At 38.3% G+C, this 20,599-nt stretch overlaps 2 protein-coding genes across 10 annotated transcripts in view; one reads left to right on the forward strand and one right to left on the reverse strand.

The window, feature by feature from the left end:
- CENPP (centromere protein P) overlaps positions 1-20,599 on the reverse strand; it is a 272,212-nt gene that overhangs the window by 186,060 nt on the left and 65,553 nt on the right. Inside the window, exon 7 of one of the 8 annotated variants that reach the window (XM_084839853.1) lies at positions 5,239-5,443. The exons of the other annotated variants lie outside the window; for them this stretch is intronic. Coding sequence (XP_084695979.1) covers positions 5,324-5,443 — 120 coding nt within the window. The 3' untranslated portion in view covers positions 5,239-5,323. Of the gene's footprint in view, positions 1-5,238; positions 5,444-20,599 lie in introns of those variants that run through there. 8 annotated transcript variants of the gene reach the window in all.
- On the forward strand, positions 614-17,201 carry OMD (osteomodulin). Of its 2 annotated transcripts, none has more exons than XM_084839843.1 (3): positions 614-833; positions 8,338-9,296; positions 14,388-17,201. In XM_084839843.1, exons 2-3 carry the CDS (start codon positions 8,360-8,362, stop codon positions 14,708-14,710), a joined length of 1,260 nt encoding a protein of 419 aa, XP_084695969.1. In that variant the 5' UTR covers positions 614-833; positions 8,338-8,359; the 3' UTR covers positions 14,711-17,201. The 2 variants fall into 2 exon arrangements, with proteins under 2 accessions (XP_084695969.1, XP_084695968.1); XM_084839842.1 differs by lacking the exon at positions 614-833 and adding an exon at positions 1,696-1,763.

Raw genomic sequence — 20,599 nt, forward strand, 5'->3', positions numbered from 1 at the left:
TTATTCACAATTAGGTCCTACTGAAATCAATGTAAAAGGTGAGTCATGACTAATTTGGCCTGGATACAACCCTGCAGTTAATGGGCTTAAGGCTACACTCCTAAACACATTTACTAGGAAGGGCGCCCTATTAAGCACAGTATGAAGTACTTCTGAGTAAGCATATAGGATTGCACTGTAATTGCACTTGTGGTGTCAGATTGTGGTCAGTGTATTTCAACAAAGCAAGTTCTCACATTCAGCTGTGAGTCACTGTGAGTCATCAGTATTCAGTAATCACAAGTGACAAGAAATGGAGTGATGTTCATGCTTGTGTTATCAGCTGTAAAATTCAGCCTACAACCAGAATGCCAAAATATTTAATAATTTAAAGACACCAATATAATTTCTAAATGGCCTTGTAAAAAAAAGCCTGGATGGTAATATACTTTCACTGGATTTTCATACAGTAAACAAATTGAATGAACATAAGAACTGGCACTGACAGTAAAACAAACAGAGTTTGATGGATGATGCTAAAAATAATGTTCAGCCACCCCTTCATGTGAAGGAAATTCCTACCACACCTCAAACCAAAAATTAGAGAAAGAAAGCTAAGCCACATAATTTCACCAGAGTAAAAGTATACCCTTATTTAAATAAACTGTTCTGTGCAACAAGGAATACATCATCTTAAACTTCTCCAGAGCCTTTTGCAGCAAATTACCATTCATCAAGTACTTACATTGAGAAGTAGATTCCTCTAATATTGATACTATGGATTTTAAGGGCATCATCATCTGACACTTGCTAGAGTTTGTGGCACTCACTGGCTGGAAACTACCAATTTTCAGGTACAAAATTATTTGTATTGAATACTTTTATTTACTCAGTCATAGTGTTTTTCAGATTATAAGAACTTTTGTAACTCTGGTTATATACATTTGGGATATATTGTCATGTAATTTTATTCTTGCTAACATCCTATGAAACTCTCCCACATGAATAGCTTTTAAAATAAGTTATACTGTTAGACCCTCTAAATGATATTTAAATAATTTATTAATTACTCTTATTATTGATGAATGCAGAAAGTTATATGGAGTTATAATGCTACTGTGACGCTACTCTGAGTAAGCCCCTGTGTGGTACAGCTGCACCTACAAAGGGCTTTGGGGGGCACAAGGAGGTGGTTCAGGGGATGGTGAAGTTGATGGCTCCTTGTACCATATCTTAATAAGCATGAGACCAGCCCCACTCTATTAGTTCTCTCACAATACTGTGCAAGAATAGCATTGCAACTTGGTGGGTTGGGAAAAGGTATGTGGGCAGAGCTATGTGACTTTGCTTAACTTGCTTAGTACAAAATATTGCTCTAGTTGCTGAGATAAAAGCCCATCTTCATTACTTTTAGGAGGTGGGATCAAGGTATTAGTCTGTTATTTAGGAATCAGTAATTTGATCTAATAGTTTATTAATATTCTTTATTTCTGTCACAACTTTTTCAGCTACTTTTAACACATTTATTAAAACACTTCATTAAAAAAAATATGGTCAAGCTTAGAAGTACTGGACAGGAAACCAAGTAGCTTAAGAAATGGAAAATATATGTCAACATATACAAGGTTAACAACAAGGCCAAATCTAGATAAGGAAAACATGAAGCTGAGGAAGCTAGGTTTGACACAAGGGAGGGTGTGGGTGGACAGTCTCTCTAGTAGCAAAGCTGGGGAAGAAAGAAGAAGTATCTTTATCTTCTTGCTTTAAATAAGCCATACAGAAAAGTAAGCATTTAACCTAATTTTCTTACTGCTTTTTGGAAGGGGGATTAAAGTGAAGTGGAGAGGAAAACAAAGGGAAAAGTAGCTAGGGAGAAAAAGAGAACATTGTCAGGAAGAAAAACAAAAGAAGTTCCTCAGTATTTCCCTGTAGTAGTGAAATACTGCATTTGTATGAGAAAAGAAAAGTAGGTTGTGGTATAGCCATATTACAATAAAACTATCTTGAAATATGTTTCAGAAAGGTTTTCCTATTATTGCTACTAGAAAAAGCTGGAAGATCAGAGCCTATGCAAATGCTAGAGAAATAGAAGTCTAGACAGTTTTAAAAAAGTGGTTTATTTAGATTAATGTATCAGTTATCAAGTGATATCAAAATCTGGATTAAGAAACTTTTTTTCCTTGTTTACTGTTTTATTAATTGAGCAAGTAGAGTGGAATTTACTTTGAAGACAGAGTAAAGGAAGATAAATATAGTTTGTATTTGTGGCCCCAATTCTGGCTCTACATTATTTTTGCATGTTTTCTTATTTTGATCTACTATCTTATCCTTTAACAGTGGGAATGGACTACAACAAGTCTTGAACCCATTCTTGATATTTAGACAAGGACATATGCTTTGCAATATTTGGCAATGAAAACAGCTAACCAGACAACACTGTACTGTGTTTTTGACCAGTAAACATTGTTCTCAGTTTGATTTTGACAACTTCTGAATAACCAACCATTTCTCATAATATTAGTCCCAAAACTAAATTAGATCATGTTCCTTGGTCTATTTTATTTTCATATAATGTCACCCCTTGAATTAACTGGAAGCTGAATAATTGTTACTTTTTTATTCCGTTCATTGAAATAGCAAGTTAGAACATTTCTAGTGCCAAGTACATTAATTCCACAATGGTTCTATCTCAGGTTATGTTATGTGTCACTTTAACAACCTCTCTTAACTACAGAAAGAATCTAGAGGAAAACTATATGAAAGTAGACTTACAATGCAATCCTATGTATGCCTGTTTAGAGCACAGGATGCCGATGCTAGTAAGCCTCCAAACTCAGATATTATAGGCATCCAGTGCAGAGTGGGAGCAGCAGCGGAAGTGACTTTTGCCTCTGTGCTCCTCCCACTCTGCATTTTTTCTGGACAGACTTTTTTGCCCGTCTGCAGGGTACTGCGGAGAGGTAGTGAAGGCAGCTGGAGAGGCCTGGGGATACTTCATAAGCCGGCCTCTCCAGTCCCCTCCCCTTCCACTGGAACATCCCCTTTACTTCCTCTCACTTTTGCGACCTCGGAGAGGCAGCCAGCACAGCTCTATTTGCAGCCGCTGCACGAGCGAGGGGGGGAAGCGCAGATTAGAAGGAAGTGGGGGGGGGGTCTACCCAAAATCTCACACACACACACACACACACTTTGAAAGCACTTTGTGCACTTGCCTCCTGTTTACTCAAGCCAGTCCAATTACGCCTCTATCTGTGGAACTCCACAGTCGATCACCTCTTCTAGAAGAGTGGGCCAACTGTGACACCCAAACCTTGAGTGAAAAAGGAGGAGACGCAACAGGTGGGTTAATATGTCTTGCTAAACCACCCTGTGAATAAACCACGGTGGGTGGGTTGTTCTGCAAACACGTTATGCCTGATAGACAATTGGGCTTGCTCCCCCCCTTCCCACTTTAGTCCTCCAGCTGGCTCTGGCACGTATCACATGGGACTTTGCGGCAAACCACATCTTGTCTCCCTTTCTCTGCTCCAATCACTACCCCTTTTCATTCCCAGACTTTTTACTTTTTTTTGGTGGCTCAAAAACACACAATTGGTTTTTTTGAGCCACCAATCTCTACTGTTTCTGATCTCTACTGTTTTTCATTCCTCAGCTTTTTAAAAAATGCAATTTTATTGCCTCAAAAACATGCAATTGGGGCTGTAATTTCTGAGGGGGTCTTTCGCAAGTGGGCACTTAGGGCTGTCTAATATGTGTAGTCTTATCTGGTCTATTTCCTTATATGTTTCAACTGTCAAAAGGAGTAGTAAGGTAATGTACAAAGAAATTGACAAGGTTACATATCGGCTATTTTGTGTATAGCTGCGAAGGACTGGGGGACAAATAATATTAAGGGAAAGGAAGGACCCAGTATCACAGTTCAGAAGCACTGAAAACGGGGAAATTACTCCCCGACCATTAGATCTGTGTACATTTGGGTTTTTTAAAACCACAACTGCAGCAGTAACTGCTTCAAAAAGGAGCTGCAAAAAGTTGGTGGGGAGAGTTCATATCTCCCCTTTCCAGAGTAGCTGGGGGGTTGGGGAAGTGTTGAAAAGGTGGGGGACACTGAGAAGTGTCAGTCCAACACTTAGAAGTCAGAGGATCACATCACCAAGGGAGAGATATATCCCCCCCCCCCCGTTTTGGTGCACTTGGCTTTTAACCTCCATTTTTGGTGCTTCTGAATTGCTCTCCCAGAATATGCAACCTGTTTGTCAATTTCCTTGTACATTACCTACTCCACTTCCAAGCTCCTTTCCACAACTGAAACATACAAGGAAATTGACCAGACAAGACTACATATTGGACAGCCGTAAGTGTGCACTTGCAAAAGACTGACAGAAACAATAATAAAAACACTTACAACCCTAACTGCAGGTTTTTGAGGCTGTTATTTATCAAATTTTCCCTCCAGAAAGGCAGAAGGCATACATTATAAGCGTAATGCTGTGAATGATCTTTGGGGGGGAGGGGCATAGGAGGAGCTATAAAGTAGCTTTCCAGACCAAATGGCATCTTATATAATGGGTACCAACAGGAATAAGACATCTGTGAGACTGTAATCAGATCCAACCACTTAGAATACAGATTATTTTTTTCTTTAAGCATCTGCTTGACTCTATCAGAAGCAAAGGAAGTCAGTATCAATCCCATAAGCATTCAATATAGATCTGGCCAACTTCACCCAACTGAAAAAATGTGTCATTTTAAAATTGGGCTTGAAATGGACATGCCTATGGCAGGGCATGGACTGAAACAGTCAGGCTAATGATAACCTGGGTGAACTTAAGCAATGGGAGAGACTAAGTACCTCCACTGCCCGTACTCTCCATTGGAACCCTTCTATATCTAGGGTTGTCCAAGGGTGAGTGGGATGCTGGGGTTTACCTGTTGGAATTCTAGTAGCAGACCCTGAAGGAACTGAAAGTCCAAGTGTCCTGTGGTGAGAGCAAGTGGAATATGCTCTACAAGCCATGTCAGGCACCAATCCAAAAAACTAGCACCCCTTGCTGCCCAAATCTGAGATTTTATAAATTTTAAATGAAAGATGTGACATCATGCTTGCATGACCGAACCACCATAAGTCCACAAATACTCTTAAATATTGAGAATGGCAGTTTTTGCCTGGGAAAGACTGGATCATGGTACCATTCCGATTACAAAAGGGGAATACTGAGTGTGAATGCTTACTCTATCCAGAAGATGGGTTTTGTAATGACCTTACCTTGTAAACTCTTGTGTAAACTACTCATATAAGAAGTCTGCATGCGGAAATAAAGCCACACGTCCATCCACCATTTAGTTAATTACTGCATAGAGTTTGTGAAATGAACTTGAGCACGCTCCGGGAGAGAGCGGAAGACAGGAAGGCCTGGCGTGCTATGGTCCATGGGGTCACGAAGAATCGGACGCGACTTAATGACTGAACAAACAAAAAAGAGTTTGTGAAAAGGTTTGCCCATATTAAGTGATTTTTTTTTTTCAGTCTGTGGTTCATTATTTCTACACTGCTATCAGTGTACATGGCACTTTATAGTGTTTCGTAAGTAAAACTAGACATGTTCTTCCTTCAAAGAGCTAATAATTCAAAATTATGGGGAAAGTAACAGGGGCAGAGGAGGGATTGACAAGAACAGGAAGGGATGAATGTGAGCAAATGCATATCCTTAAACTTGGCTAATACAACAACATTTTGAAGCAATAAAGGGATACAGTAACACCCCTATAAATTGGAAATCTGTTGTGGGATCAAAAACTTCTACTTTAAAACAGCAGTTCTTGGATAAGAATAACAAAATGGAGGCAATGGTAAAAATTAGCCAGTGAGGCAGCTGAAATGGGAATTACATTGCAAGGAGAAAAAACTGAAAGTCAGAGAAGTCGAGCCCTAGATTAAGTTCAAAGATAAGGAAAATACGCCAAGATGCAGCGAACTTCAATTCAGTGGCTTTCCAGAAAGAAGTGAACACAATTACCCTAAAGCATTCTTTGTATGGCTGTGGCTGATTCTGGAGGAGAACCCTGGAGCTGAACCTATCACAGAATGGGTTAACATGATTAGATTTAGAATTCTGAATAGATAAATCAAAGTCCCAAACGAATAAATAAACATCTGAATGCCAGAGTCAAAGAAGACATTTTGAGAATGCCTAGACATGTGGTTCATTTCAAATATAAAGATTTGTCACCATTATGTTTTTTTAATCTTTGTATCGTACATTTTTTATCTGTCTTTGTTGTTCACCTGGAATGTTGTATGATTCATCACAAAATGTTTTACTGAAGATACATTGGTGAAGGGAACAGAAAATGTTATTCCTTAGTATGCAGGTATGGAAATTACCTGCTGAATGATACAAAGTTCAACTGACAAATTATTTACTTTAATTTTATCTCCTAGCTGAAAAGAATTCTATGAACAATTTCTCCATATCTGAACTAGCATTTCAGGCATCTAAACCCAGATAAAAGCTAATGTAGCAGTTACTCACTGATTTATCTATAACCACAGATGCTATGATTGTGTCAGTTGTGCTTTCTTTTTTCAGCTCCATCCCTTGATTACCCCTTGATTATCCATTGTTTCATCAATCCCTATTTTCCTCACATATTTTCATTAGCCCCTGTTTTCCTCAACTAATCTGAGTTGGTATTCTCACTTGATATTGGTATTTTAGTATGTTACAGTTTTAGTAGCAACAACTATGCTTGTTTATAATTGTGAGGTCATTTCTTTATTGCTATTCACCGTCTTTTGAGCATTGATAACAGGCAGTAAAGGAAACCAAAACCAGGTAAATCAGGCCACTGTCTCCTTAACCTACTCTTCTCTCAGATGCCTCTCTCACTGCAGTGCCTATTCTGATCCCTCCACTTCCAGCATCCTGCCTCTGAACAGTCTGCCTTAAGTTGCTATATTTCCAGTCCCCCATCAACCCCACATAAATATTTCTGTCCCTAGAACCAATATAAGGGTTTAATGCCTTTCCCTTCAATCACAGAAGCTGAACAACGAATATTCCTTGAGACAAAACTGGAAAGAAATGCAACAACTGTTTTTCTTTTCTTGTCTTTATACTCCTCTTAGATCTTTATTCTCCAAGACTGAATACATTTTTGTGGCAGTCAGTGATGTTTATATGGCATCTTTTGGGAAGACCTGTCATAGAGATGGGTTACATTAACTGTGTTAATACTGCCAACGGGGCACAAAGCTTCCTTTGTAGCACAAAGTCTCTACTTTTCTTCCTTCCACTGCATACCACAAAATATAGTGTACAGTATTTCCCCCTTATACTAACTTTAACCTACTCTTCTGATAATTTCATCTGCTCAGTAAATGATAACATTTTACAATTTAAGTAAAATTGTACTTAAATTAATGAGCAGCTTACTATTACACTTTGAACGCTAAAATTTACACAAACCAGTTCAAAACCAGATGTCAAAAGAAAAATACAGGATACATAATTTACACAGGAATGTCCATATATATGAACCAATTAAGTACTGGACATGCTTTATAAATCTATACTACTATACACTTAACATACTTCAAGGTTGCTGTTTTTTGGCACTCAGATTTCATGTCTTGAGACACATGGTTTTCAAGGTATATCTCAGGATACTGACAGATACTTAATGTGCTAACAAAGATACTTAGGATGGGAAAGTTAACCTGCTGTCCTCAGGTGTGGTGGTTGACACTGTTCCATCAACAGTGCTGAAATAAGGTACAACTGCCTGTCTGGTCAGCTTTTGTACATGAAATGGGAAGCGGGGGGGGGGGCATTTTGTCCTTCACCCCAGGCAGCAAAATGTCTTGGGCCAGTCCTAGGTCAGAATAGGCAGTGGGGCAAACTACATTTAGGCAGAGGGGTAAGTTGCATGTAGATTTTATTTTATTTTATTACCTAAAATAATTTGAACTAATGCAATCTGAGTAAAAATGGACATTCTTTACTGGAGAGGCTTCATGCATGCAAGATTTTAGGGTTGTAGTCAATTAAAATAATTGGGGTTCTACATTTTTTGGAAGAACTGCAGGTAGCTGCTGATTACAAAATTCAGAGGTAGGATATCTCTTCAATGCTGTTTAGCTAAACCTAATGTGAAATGTACTGATTCAAGCAATAAGGCAACAGGATTTTGATGCCAAGACTAAGAGAACTTTTTTTAGTCTCAAAACTGTATAATTGTTAATCTTAGACAAAACAAAATAAAAAATGACATCTTGCCAACTGCACAAGTACTAGTATTTCCTGTACCACATTTATTATTATTAACATATTTCATCTTGTTTTCTTCTTTCTGCAGGATACCACCTCAGAACTTAAATATGGGAATCCTAAGGCAACTGTTAACTATCGTTCTTCTTGGAGTCACAGTGTTCTGTCAATATGAAGGCAATTACTTCGAGAATGAATACGAAAATGAAATAGATAATGAATATCCATCCATTTTTCATCATATTCCCAGCATAGAATATGCCATTTCTCACTCCATGACACCTGCTACGTGTGCCAAAGAATGCTTTTGCCCACCTACTTTCCCAGTATCAATGTACTGTGATAATCGTAAACTTCAGATGATACCAAGCATTCCCTCTCACATCCAACAACTCTATCTGCAGTATAATGATATTGAAGGTGTGCCCATGGAATCCTTTGTTAATGCTACTGCCTTGAAAGAAATTAACCTCAGTCACAACAAAATCAAATCTCATATGATTGACACCAGTGTCTTTGCCAAACTTTCAAACCTAGTGCAACTCCACTTAGAATACAATCTGTTAGAAGAAATGCCATTCCCGCTACCTAGAAGCTTAGAACGATTGATCCTGGGTTTCAATCAAATTACTAGGTTACCCAACAGAGCCATAGAGGATTTAGTAAATGTGACTATGCTTGACCTCTGCAACAACTATCTTGAAGATTCTCAACTCAAAGGAACACACTTTTCAAATATGAGAAACCTAATGCAGATCAACCTCTGCAACAACCGACTACAATCTATGCCTCCTGATCTACCAATTTCACTTATGTATCTTTCCCTTGAAAATAACTCAATATCTTTCATTCCAGGTAATTATTTCCAGAAACTTCCAAAACTTATTGCTCTAAGAATGTCACACAACAATCTACAAGATGTTCCTTATAATGCTTTTAATCTTCCTAATCTTGTGGAACTCAATCTTGGGCACAACAAACTGAAACAAGCATTCTATGTTCCAAGAAGCCTGCAGCATTTGTACATAGAAGATAATGAAATAGAAGGTTGGTTGAATTACTTTTAAAAATCTTGTTTATCTAGTATTCTAATCACTGTAAAGGTTATATTCGTGTTTAAGCTGTTCTTATGACTATTAGTGCCAAAAAACATATTACAATAAATGCCGTGATGCCAACTATGTCACAGTTTTAAATATGTTAATATTAAGAGGGACTAGGGAGACAATTTTCATCAGCACCACAGCACATGGGGAAGGGAAGCTTAAACCTTCCCTCCCTAGCTGCAGTCTCAATGAATATCCTATGCTGCAATTAGTCTTAGGAAAAAGAACTCTCATTGGCTTTTTTTTTTTTTTTTACTAAGGCTAATTGCAGTGTGTGGAGCCTAACTGCTGTGTGGCTAGGAAGGCAAAGTTTAAACCTCTTCTCCCCAAATGCTGCAATCCTAATGAAAGTTAGGGCCCTCACATCTAGTATTAAGACTTTTTCCTTAGGTAGCTGCTAATGTCCTGCTCTAGCTGCGTCAGACTCTATGGTAGGCAAATACAGGAATGAATCCAATAGGCAAGTGAATTAAGCAGGCAAATAGTCAAGCACAGAGGTATCAGTCCAGCATGGAATCAGCTTAAGGCAGGACTGGTCAAGAAACAGGCATGGTCAAAGCACAGTATTACCAGGCAGCTAGGTGGTTTCCACAGGCACAGCCAAGGGTCAAACAGGAGAGTAGTCAAGCAGAAACACAGTCCAAAAAGCAGAGTCAAGCAGGAGTCCAAGAGGTCAATAGCATGGAGGCTCAAGCAGAAGGCAAGGTCAGGAAAACATGATACTGGAACTAAAGTTAAGATGTTGTTCCAGCAATGGCTACACTGAGAATGAAGGCTTACATAGCCAGAGCTGTCACAGCCCCACCCAGGGCTCAGCTGCAGATCACTACAGGCCTTCTAGCAAAAGTCCAACTCGAGAGGAGGGCCTGGCTCAGAAGGAGGCCTTTCCTCTTGAGGAGTTTGGTTAAGTTTCTTGAGGTGCACACTTCATCTCTGTGTGGAAGTCTGTGCCTCCACGTTCTGGAGCTGATTCAACTCTGAGGGCTGAATGGGCAATAAGTTTTCTCCTCTGCTGCCATGGGCAAGTTGCAGTCCTCAGGGATCCCTCAGAATCCACTGCTATAGAAGGGTCTGATGCCTCTTCTCCCCTAATGTCTGAGGTGCCTGGGGTCTCGCCACTGTCTGGAGGCTCCACGGGGAGTGTACGCTCTGCCAGGCCAAGCGGTCTGTCCAACAAGTCATCCCAGCTGCTGTTGGGGTCAGATATGATAGCTAATGATGCATTTAGCATCATATTTAGTTTGACCTATAGCTTTGTAAGGTTGGGAACGTAGGGCAATAGGGTGAAGTATCTGCCCTATTCTTCTATAATTCTTCTCAAAGAAGTTAGGGCAAGATAATATAATAAATGAAAATCTACATTTTTCTACATCAAGAAAACCTGACATAGGGTTTTGTGCAAACTCCCCCCCCCCCAATAAGGTAGATAGATGTAGACCAGTGAAAATTCCCCATGGTTTCAGAGTCTCAGCAAATATCTGATCTTCAGTAGATGCTCTGTCTGATACAAGAGAGGCAAATACAGCACTGGAAATCTTTATGGTCTTAAAAAAATTATGTACAAACCAAAAACATACTTTCTTTAAGGTTCAACAAGCTAGAACAGCAGACTCATGCTACCCAGCTCTATATTTCTTTCATCACTCATACGTTCTAGTTTCTCCCTTGGAACAGCACTTTGGGATTATGGTTGAGTGGATGAAGGCTAAAATGAGTAGATGAAGCTGAAGCTAAATTATGATTAGATAGGAGTATGTTAGTAGAAAAACCTAGTGCTTTGGAGAGATGGATTTCCCAGTAACTGAAGGGGTACAAAAACCTATTAGAACAAGTACACAGCCAGGGAGTTTTCCTGGACTCAGTTCTGTTACCTCATAAGCAGGGGCCTTTATTAGCTCCATCCAATACACAGGAGGCAGTTTTTCCTGAAGTATACAGACAAAGCCACAGTCATTCATACATATGTAACCTCTAGGACTGGCTACTGTAACGCACTCTATAAGGAACTACCATTGAAGTTAGTTTAAAAATTGCAGGTGGTGCAGAACACAGCAGCTTATCTCCTAACAGGCATGCAGATGTGTGATAATATTGAGGCTGAATTGCAGCCATTGTACTGGCTTCCAGTGCTCTCCAAACTGATAGTGAAACATAAGAACAGTCATGTTGGATCAAATCAATGGCCTGTTTAAATAGTGGCCAGCCTGATGCCCATGGGAAGCTCACAAGTGTTGACCATTTGGGCTGCATATATCAGAGACCACCTTTTCTTGTATGAGTCCTCTCAAAATTAAGATCAAGAAAGTTAGTGGTAAAAAACACTGTGGGAAGGAGGAAGGCCTTTTTGATGGTAATCCTGAGGCTTTGTGACAGTCTCCCCAGAGGAAGTTCATTGGTGCTCCTCCTTGTTGACATTTTGAAAGAAATGCCCAGCTATTTATTTGTACAGGTCAAATAACTACATGGCATGGAGATAAAGGGCTAGTTGGGGCTATAGGAGACATGGACAGACCTCTTATTCCTTACAATGGCCCCATCTGCTGCTGGCGTATGTTCCCATGTGCAACACAGACATAGGGGAAGGGCCCTATTGAGCCCGGTGAGAATCCTCCATGTGTGGGTTCTACACCTGCAATCCAACTGGACTGGGTGCTTCTTTTTTAAAGCTATTTTTAAAGTTTTAAATGGTTGTTTATTGACAGTTTTCATTATTATTGGATTTGATTGCTTTATGGCCGTTGCATATATTTTACATCACCTCAAGCAGTACTACCACATATGAGAGAGAATTTCATTGATTTTGTGTGAAATTTTTGTAAGCATTTGAGACAACAGTGTGACAAAAGCAGAAAAGGGACGACACAGGGGAAAAGGCAAATCAATTATGTTCTCATCACTCAGGTACTAAGTTGTAAACACCATGCGCTACATGGCATCTGTTTAAAAATATTTCTGTATGGCACTGAATAGAACAACGTAACATGTGGATGTTACGTGGGAAGATTTCCACACAACTGTCAGACAATCCTGGTGGCAAGTGGTATAGGATGGACTCTTATCAACGGAAAGGCTGCAATCCACATTGTAAACTACTGTACAAGCTCCAATTATATGCTTAGATCAACCACATGAAGCCTCCGTACAAGGGCTAGAACACATAGATCGCCCTTTATCAAATTTCTCATATCCCTAAATTAACCCAATTCAGACATTATTACAGATCATGAAACAACCAAACGATAACTTAGAGCTATTTATCTGTTTTAATTTAACCTATTTTTAATATTCAGTTTCATAAGTTCACCCTTGTCTCCATCAGACAGCAGCTTCTGGAGGCAAAGTGAGGTACTTAACTGTGGTTGGTCAGTTTAGACATCATGCCAAACCAGTTACCAAAAATCACAGTTTGCAAATTCTCTTCAAAATATGGTTTCTGATTCTCAGTTGCCAGCCAATTACAAATCAGTCTTTTCATTCAGATATTAAACTATAAGAAATGCCTCTTCTAAGATAATATCTGTTTCAACATGTGTCCATCATCTAAAACCAGAAAAAGTATGCTTCTTGCTTCACAAGTATTGCTTTTAGCAATATGCATAATAGATTAATTCATTTACTATAACTCATCCAATAACAATTATTTAATAGGGTTTCAGCCCCACACCAAACTATAAGTATCCTTCTTAACCATGATTTGGCATGATGTCTGAACTGAGCCATAATCTCCCTTCTCATTGCCAGGAGGATCAGAAAAAGACTCCTGACAGCTGCTTTTCACCTGTCATAATTTTGATTTTATATCGGGTTAAAACTATGCCAACTGAAACTTCGCTTCATTTTCTAATTTTCACTCCTTTATTCTTTTCTCTTTTTCCTATTCTCCAATAAACGTTCATGATCTGTCAGTAGTTATCTATGCCTTGGTTACATCATGGCTAGACTTTTGCAATGCACTCTACATGGGGCTACCCTTGAAGAACATCCAAAAGCTTTAATTGGTGGAAAATGCAGCAGCTCAGTTGCTAACTGGTGCACGGTATCGTGATTTCATCACAATACTGAAAGACCTGCACTAGCTGCCAGTTGTTTTCCAGGCTCAATTCAAAGTGTTAGTTTTAACCATTAAGGCCGTAAACTGCTTAGGACCTAGCTGTCTGAGGGACTGCCCATCTCAGTATGAAACTATTTGATTTTTAAGATCAGCAGGAGAGGCCCTTCTGAAAACACCCTCACTTGTAGTGCCCTGCTTGTTGTGCTCATTAGTTGCAACTGGTCTCCACTCTCTCTGCTTCCAGGAAAGGGTTGAGACACATCTTTTTACTTTGGCTATTAATTGCTGCTATGGTTGTTAGGACTTTTAAAGGTTGTTTTTAATGTTTTACTATGTTTTTCTTTGATTATGGTTTTTATTTTCTGAAATGCTTGTAAACCACCTTGGTTGGCATCAGAAAGGCAGAATAGAAAATAAATAAACAAATAAAATGCCCAAAGCTAACAGAGAGAAAATATATCAACAGTGGTTTTACAGAGATTCAGTTCCATTCACTTCCACAAGCTTGAGCTATTTTTTAGTTAAATTAGAGTCGGGTGGGAAAACCAAACAACCTAAAAGAAAAATATCCTAAAATATTTAAAAATTTTCAGCTATTTTTTTTAAAGTGAAACAAGAACAAAAAGGTTAGTAACAGAACAATCCCATAGATGTCTACTCAGAAGTAAATCCCATTGTTTTCAATAGGGCTTACTCCCAGGTAAGTAGATACAGGATTTCTAACACTGATAACTTGAAGTAGTGGTTTCACCTTAACTCCGCAACCACTACTGTGCCTGAATCAGACTTAGTAGAGAAAGTGACTTATAAGTAGTTACAAAAAACAAAAATGAAAAATTTGGTTTCCATTTAAGTGAATCAACAACGATAAAAGAATTTATCAGCTGGATTCTCGGGTACCATTTTTGCTTTTATAATGGCAAAGCAGTACTTTAAAAGATCGAGAACCTATTTAACGTGTTCTTTCTGTCTTTTTTACAGTTATAAATGTTACTTTAATGTGTCCTTCTATTGATCCACTGAATCTCAGCCACTTAACCTATATACGAGTGGACCAAAATAAGCTCACAGCTCCAATAAGCACATATGCCTTCTTCTGCTTTCCACATATACGCACTATTTATTATGGGGAACAAAAAATTAGTGCCAACCAACCAACACAGCTGAGAACGCCAGTGTTCCGTAGATATCTAACATCAGAAGAGTATGATGAAGCAGAAGATAATCATGAAGAACAAGGTCATGATCGTGATCATGATCACAGAGAAAGGGAAGATGACTACTTTGATCCTTACTCATATTAAGGAATCATCAGATTCAGCAACAGTGTATGATAAGAATTTCCTTATACTGCCCATTTTAAGAGCAAACAGAATCATTTGGAAAATACAAAACATTTGTAAACCATCTGAAGTAGGTCAACATATTTTGCAGCAGGAACCATACACTGTTTATATATCACATTTCAATTCACACAGAAATGGTACTTCCTTTAAAAAAATACTTTTTATTCTATTTTTTATCTTTATAAATGAAATAAACAGTACCAATAACCTAATCATTATCTACATTTTCCCAACAATACAGTATTCTTAGGATGACACAGTAATAACAAAAAAGAGAAAAAAAAGAAAACAGAAAACAGAAGAAGGAGAAGGAGAAGGAAGAAGAAAGCAAGAAAAAATTTAAAAAATATAAAAAAGTTGCTTAAAAGGATTAAATTTAAACCCCATTACACACAAATTTCAAATACCATTCTACTTAAACGTTAAACCTATAACACTGGCAATATTACAATTCAGTACAGCATAGATAATCAACCTTACATTTCAATATCATATCATCAGTCTTATAGCAGGGAAGCAGGCCTACAAGTCATTTCCAATAACCATATATTGCCCTTCAGTTAACATATCATAATAGAGCTTAACAATTTAACCAGCCAAAAATATTACTAACCAGTCTCATAATAATGATAGTAATAATAAAAAGGAAGTAAATTAAAAAGGATAAATAATAATATCAAATCACTAATTTTATAGTGTTATATAATAATAAGGCTTAAGATCAACCTTACAACAATCACTAATATATTTTGTACGAGATATATAAATGAGTATGCACATTTCTATACACCCTCAGATAGTAGATTTAAATATAGCATATCATATTCATTTTAAAGAGAAAGGATTTAAAAGAAAAAAAAAATGAGAGAAAAAAGACGGATATATATGAGCAATTATCTCTGGCCTAGCCTGGATCTTACAGACTAAACATAGCCAGTTGACAAAACATGTTTATAAATTCCAGTTCATGGGGCTGGAACAGAAATCTCACACAATTTTCCGATTAGCTACGCCTCCACCATTTTGTGATTTAGAAACTTCTTCATCTGACCTTCAGAAAAAATGAAAAATGTAGCAGGATATTTTAAATGATATTGTAAGTTCATTTGTTTTGCCAGGTTTTTTGCCTTGGTAAATTGCCTTCTTTTATCAGCAACTTCTTTGGTGTAATCCAGAAATAACATGACTTTTCTTGTTCTGATCCCCAAAAAAGACTTTCACTCCCTCTTGCCAAACGCAGGATATAATTTTTTGTGGAGATTCTTGCAAATTGGACTATAACTGTATAACCACTCCCTTTGGCAAATGGTACTTCCCAACGCTTCAAACTATGCAGTTTGAACATTATGAAAAGATTCTAACCATCATCATGATACCTGCCCATCATGACACTTTGCTTGTGTAACATTTGATACAAATATCCACTAGCCAAAAAAGAAGATATAGGTATTTCACTATTAGCATGCATTTTACCACTTTCATATTTAAATGTATCTATTTATCTATGACAATAAATTACAATCAAGTTGAAATCTACAAGAGCAATACCTTCTAACAGAATTCACATTTTGCCACTCCATAAATATTAAGTTATTCATGTATCTGCCCACCAGCTCAGAAGAGTAAACTGCAATAATAGTTCAAAAAGATGGCTAGCAGGAATTGGTTTACCTACAAAATGTCAAAACACAAATTTCTTAAGGCTGAACTTGAAGATTTGCTGCCAGTATAACTTTTTACAGTGTGTCCAGTGCATTTAGTAGATGAGTTATTTTTATTAAAGAATATACAATGTATCTAGGATGTAATCTGCATTAGTGTCCACCAATCTATCAACATTCCAATAAGTTTGATGTTTTTATCACAGGAAAACAAATCAACTGAACTGGCTTACATCCAATTCAATGATAAATACAGGTCCATCAAAAGAGCAGAATCATCATTTTAAGAAAAACGTAGTAATTCCGTCTTTTACTCAATATTTCTACTGTATACATAGTTTTATAACTAACAGCTAACTCTGCAATGCTAATGCTCATCAGCAAAATGCATAGATTTGGTTAAGGATTATAAGCAGCTAGATAACAAATATTTGTATATGTATTATTTAGAAAGGTAGATCTAAGCATTTACAAATAACTGTACAATATAATTCAGAAATGTAGCAGTTTCCTTCTAGAAGATTGCCTTGCCTCTATACTAAATCAGATATCAATAAATACTGATGCATGTAAAAGGTGGGATTTAATTTTGATTCCCTTTGCCCTGAAAAAATTAAGTGCTTTGTTCTGCTTTTCTAAATACTGAACATTCTGTTTCTGTGACACTGTCTTGAAAAACTAAAGACACAATACAAGTTCACAAAAAGAAATTTCTGAACATTTAACAGATGTTTTATATTCTTAGAGATTATGTATTTCAGCGGAATGTTAATAAAATATAAGTAATCAGTTTCCTTCTTTTTCTAATGCTCTGAATTGCAAATCAAACAGAACAGTCTATAGGAAACATTTAAAAACATGTACTTCAGAGTTAAGTTCATTTTGGAAATATTGGACTATGTATTTATTTCATGGAGATATCATATAAAAAACTGGACTATCTAACCATGTATCTATAATTACTTCTGTTGGTCATAGAATTTAAGCTAAATGTTGACAGGTATAACACTATGAAATGCTATAAAGTATTAGGAGGTCAGTAAAAGGCATAAGGTCAGGGTATTTTAGATAGCATCTTGATTCTATTGATTTGGTAACTCATTTCCATTAACTGATAACCTCTTTGTTAGGTGCACATTTTGGTCTACTTTTTTGTACTTCTGAAAGACTGAAAGGCCTTCAGTCTTTCCCAGCATCAGGGTCTTTTCCAGAGAGTTTTCTCTTCGCATTAGGTGGCCAAAATATTTCAGCTTCAGCTTCAGTATCTGTCCTTCCAATGAGCACTCAGGGTTGATTTCCTTTAGGATTGACTGATTTGACCTCCTTGCAGTCCAGGGGACTCGTAAGAGTCTTCTCCAGCACCACAGTTCGAAAGCATCAATTCTTCGGCGCTCAGCCTTCCTTATACTCCAGCTCTCACAGCCATACATTACTACTGGGAAAACCATAGCTTTGATTATACGGACTTTTGTCAGCAAGGTGATGTCTCTGCTTCTTACTATGCTGTCTAGGTTTGCCATAGCTTTCCTCCCAAGGAGCAAGCGTCTTTTAATTTCACGGCTGCAGTCACCATCTGCGGTGATCTTGGAGCCCAAGAAAATAGAATCTGTCACAGCTTCCATTTCTTCCCCTTCCATATGCCAGGAAGTGATGGGGCCAGATGCCATGATCTTCGTTTTTTTAATGTTGAGTTTCAAACCAGCTTTTGCACTCTCCTCTTTCACCCTCAACAAGAGGCTCTTTAGATCCTCTTCGCTTTCTGCCATTAGGATGGTATCGTCTGCATATCGGAGGTTGTTGATAATTCTCCCGGCAATCTTAATTCCAACCTGTGATTCATCCAACCCGGCATTTCTCATGATGTACTCTGCATATAAGTTAAAATAAGCAGGGCGACAATATGCAGCCTTGCCGTACTCCTTTCCCAATTTTGAACCAATCGGTTGTTCCATGTCTGGTTCTTACTGTTGCTTCTTGTCCCTCGCACAGGTTTCTCAGGAGACAGGTAAGGTGGTCTGGTACTCCCATCACTTTAAGAATTTGCCACAGTTTGTTGTGATCCACACAATCAAAGGCTTTAGCATAGTCAATGAAGCAGAAATAGACGTTTTTCTGGAATTCTCTTGCTTTCTCCATGATGCAGCGAATGTTGGCAATTTGATCTCTAGTTCCTCTGCCTCTTCTAAACCCAGCTTGTACTTCCGGTAGTTCTCGGTTCGCATACTGCTGAAGCCTAGCTTGTAGGAGCATCACCTTGCTGGCATGTGAAATGAGCGCAATTGTGCGGTAGTTTGAACACTCTTTGGCGTTGCCCTTCTTTGGAATTGGAATGTAAACTGACCTTTTCCAGTCTTGCGGCCATTGTTGAGTGTTCCAAATTTGTTGGCATATTGAGTGCAGCACTTTAACAGCATCATCTTTTAGGATTTTAAATAGCTCAGTTGGAATACTGTCATCTCCGCTAGCTTTGTTGTTACTAATGCTTCCTAAGGCCCACTTGACTTCACTCTCGAGGATGTCCGGCTCAAGTTCAGTGACCGCACTATCGTGGCTATCAGGGACATTCAGATCTTTCCTGTATAGTTCTTCTGTGTATTCTTTCCACCTCTTCTTAATCTCATCTGCTTCTGTTAGGTCCCTGCCTTCTTTGTCCTTTATCATGCCTGTCTTTGCACAAAACGTTCCCTTGAGATCTCCGATTTTCTTGGAGAGATCTCTAGTCTTTCCCATTCTGTTGTTTTCCTCGAATTCTTTGCATTGTTCATTTAAGAAGGCCTTCTTGTCTCTCCTTGCTATTCTCTGGAACTCTGCATTCAGTTGGGTATATCTTCCCCTTTCTCCCTTGCTTTTCGCTTCCCTTCTTTCCTCAGCTACTTCTAAAGCCTCCTCAGACAGCCACTTGGCTATCTTGCATTTCTTTTTCTTTGGGATGGATTTCGTTGCTGCCTCCTGAACAAAGTTACGGACCTCCGTCCATAGTTCCTCAGGCACTCTGTCTATCAGGTCTAATCCCTGAAATCTATTCATCACCTCCACTGTACATTCATAAGGGATATGATTTGGGTCATACATAGTGGCCTTCCCTACGTTCTTCAATTTAAGCCGAAATTTTGCAAGAAGCAGCTCATGATCTGAGCCACAGTCAGCTCCAGGTCTTGTTTTTACTGACTGTATAGAGCTTCTCCTATAAGAAGATAAGCCTAGAGATGTGAAAATCTAGAGGAAAAAATGGGGGGGGGGAATTGGGAAAATTTCAGACCCCCCCCCCAGATAATTCTTTTTGTCCCGGGGGGCGGGGAAGCAAGTTCTTAAAAAAATTCATCCCCCCTTCCCCAATTTTTTTCCAGGCCTTTACATCTCTTTATAAACCTTGACATAAAGAAGAAAAGGGGATAAGGAGGAGGAAAACAAGGACACACAGGCCTCAATTCTTAATGATGTACAGCTGTTCTTAAAATGACCAGTGTGGATGTAAAGACGTTCAAGGAAGGGAGAAGCCAAATGGCACCAAGCCACTGTCTATCTCTCCCACAGCAGCATCCAAGTGAGGACAGCTGAGAGACTGGAAGAGTCAAAAGGCAGCTAGTGTCTCAACCAGAGATATAAAAAAACCTTTTTCTGGGGGCTTTCAGAAAAATTGGAAATTTCAGAAAAATAAAAATAAGCAATACTATTTTTTTTAGCGCTCTTTACAAATGTAACATCACTTTGTTGCTTTAAGACAGCCTTCCCCAACCTGATCCCCTCCAGATATTTTGGACTTCAGCTCCCGGCAGTCTCAGGCAGCATGGCCAATGGTCAGGAATGCTGGGCACTGTAGTCCAAAACATCCAGAGGGCACCACATTGGGGAGGGCTGCTTCAGGAACATAAAGCAGCCTTTCTGTTCCTAAAGTTATTTTATGTATGACTTAGTTTGCTCATAAAATTATCATTATATTTTAAAATTTTTAACAGTAAATTCAGTTAGTAAATTTGTAATTATTGTCTGAATAGATTAGAACTACATTAAATGAGTGCTAGAGCATCAGAAGCACAGGACTCTAGATAATAAATCCAAGGCTGTTGAGAACGCACATTTACTGTCAAGACTGCACAACTAGTGACTCCAGTCACATGTTGGGAAACTGAGCATAAATGTCTACCAGTAAAATATACTTTACATCAATAATTGTAATAAGGAATGA

This window comes from Heloderma suspectum, chromosome 2 (genome assembly GCF_057233095.1).
Source record: "Heloderma suspectum isolate Gila_16-S chromosome 2, 16-S_ref, whole genome shotgun sequence".
Classification (NCBI taxonomy): Eukaryota; Metazoa; Chordata; class Lepidosauria; order Squamata; family Helodermatidae; genus Heloderma; species Heloderma suspectum.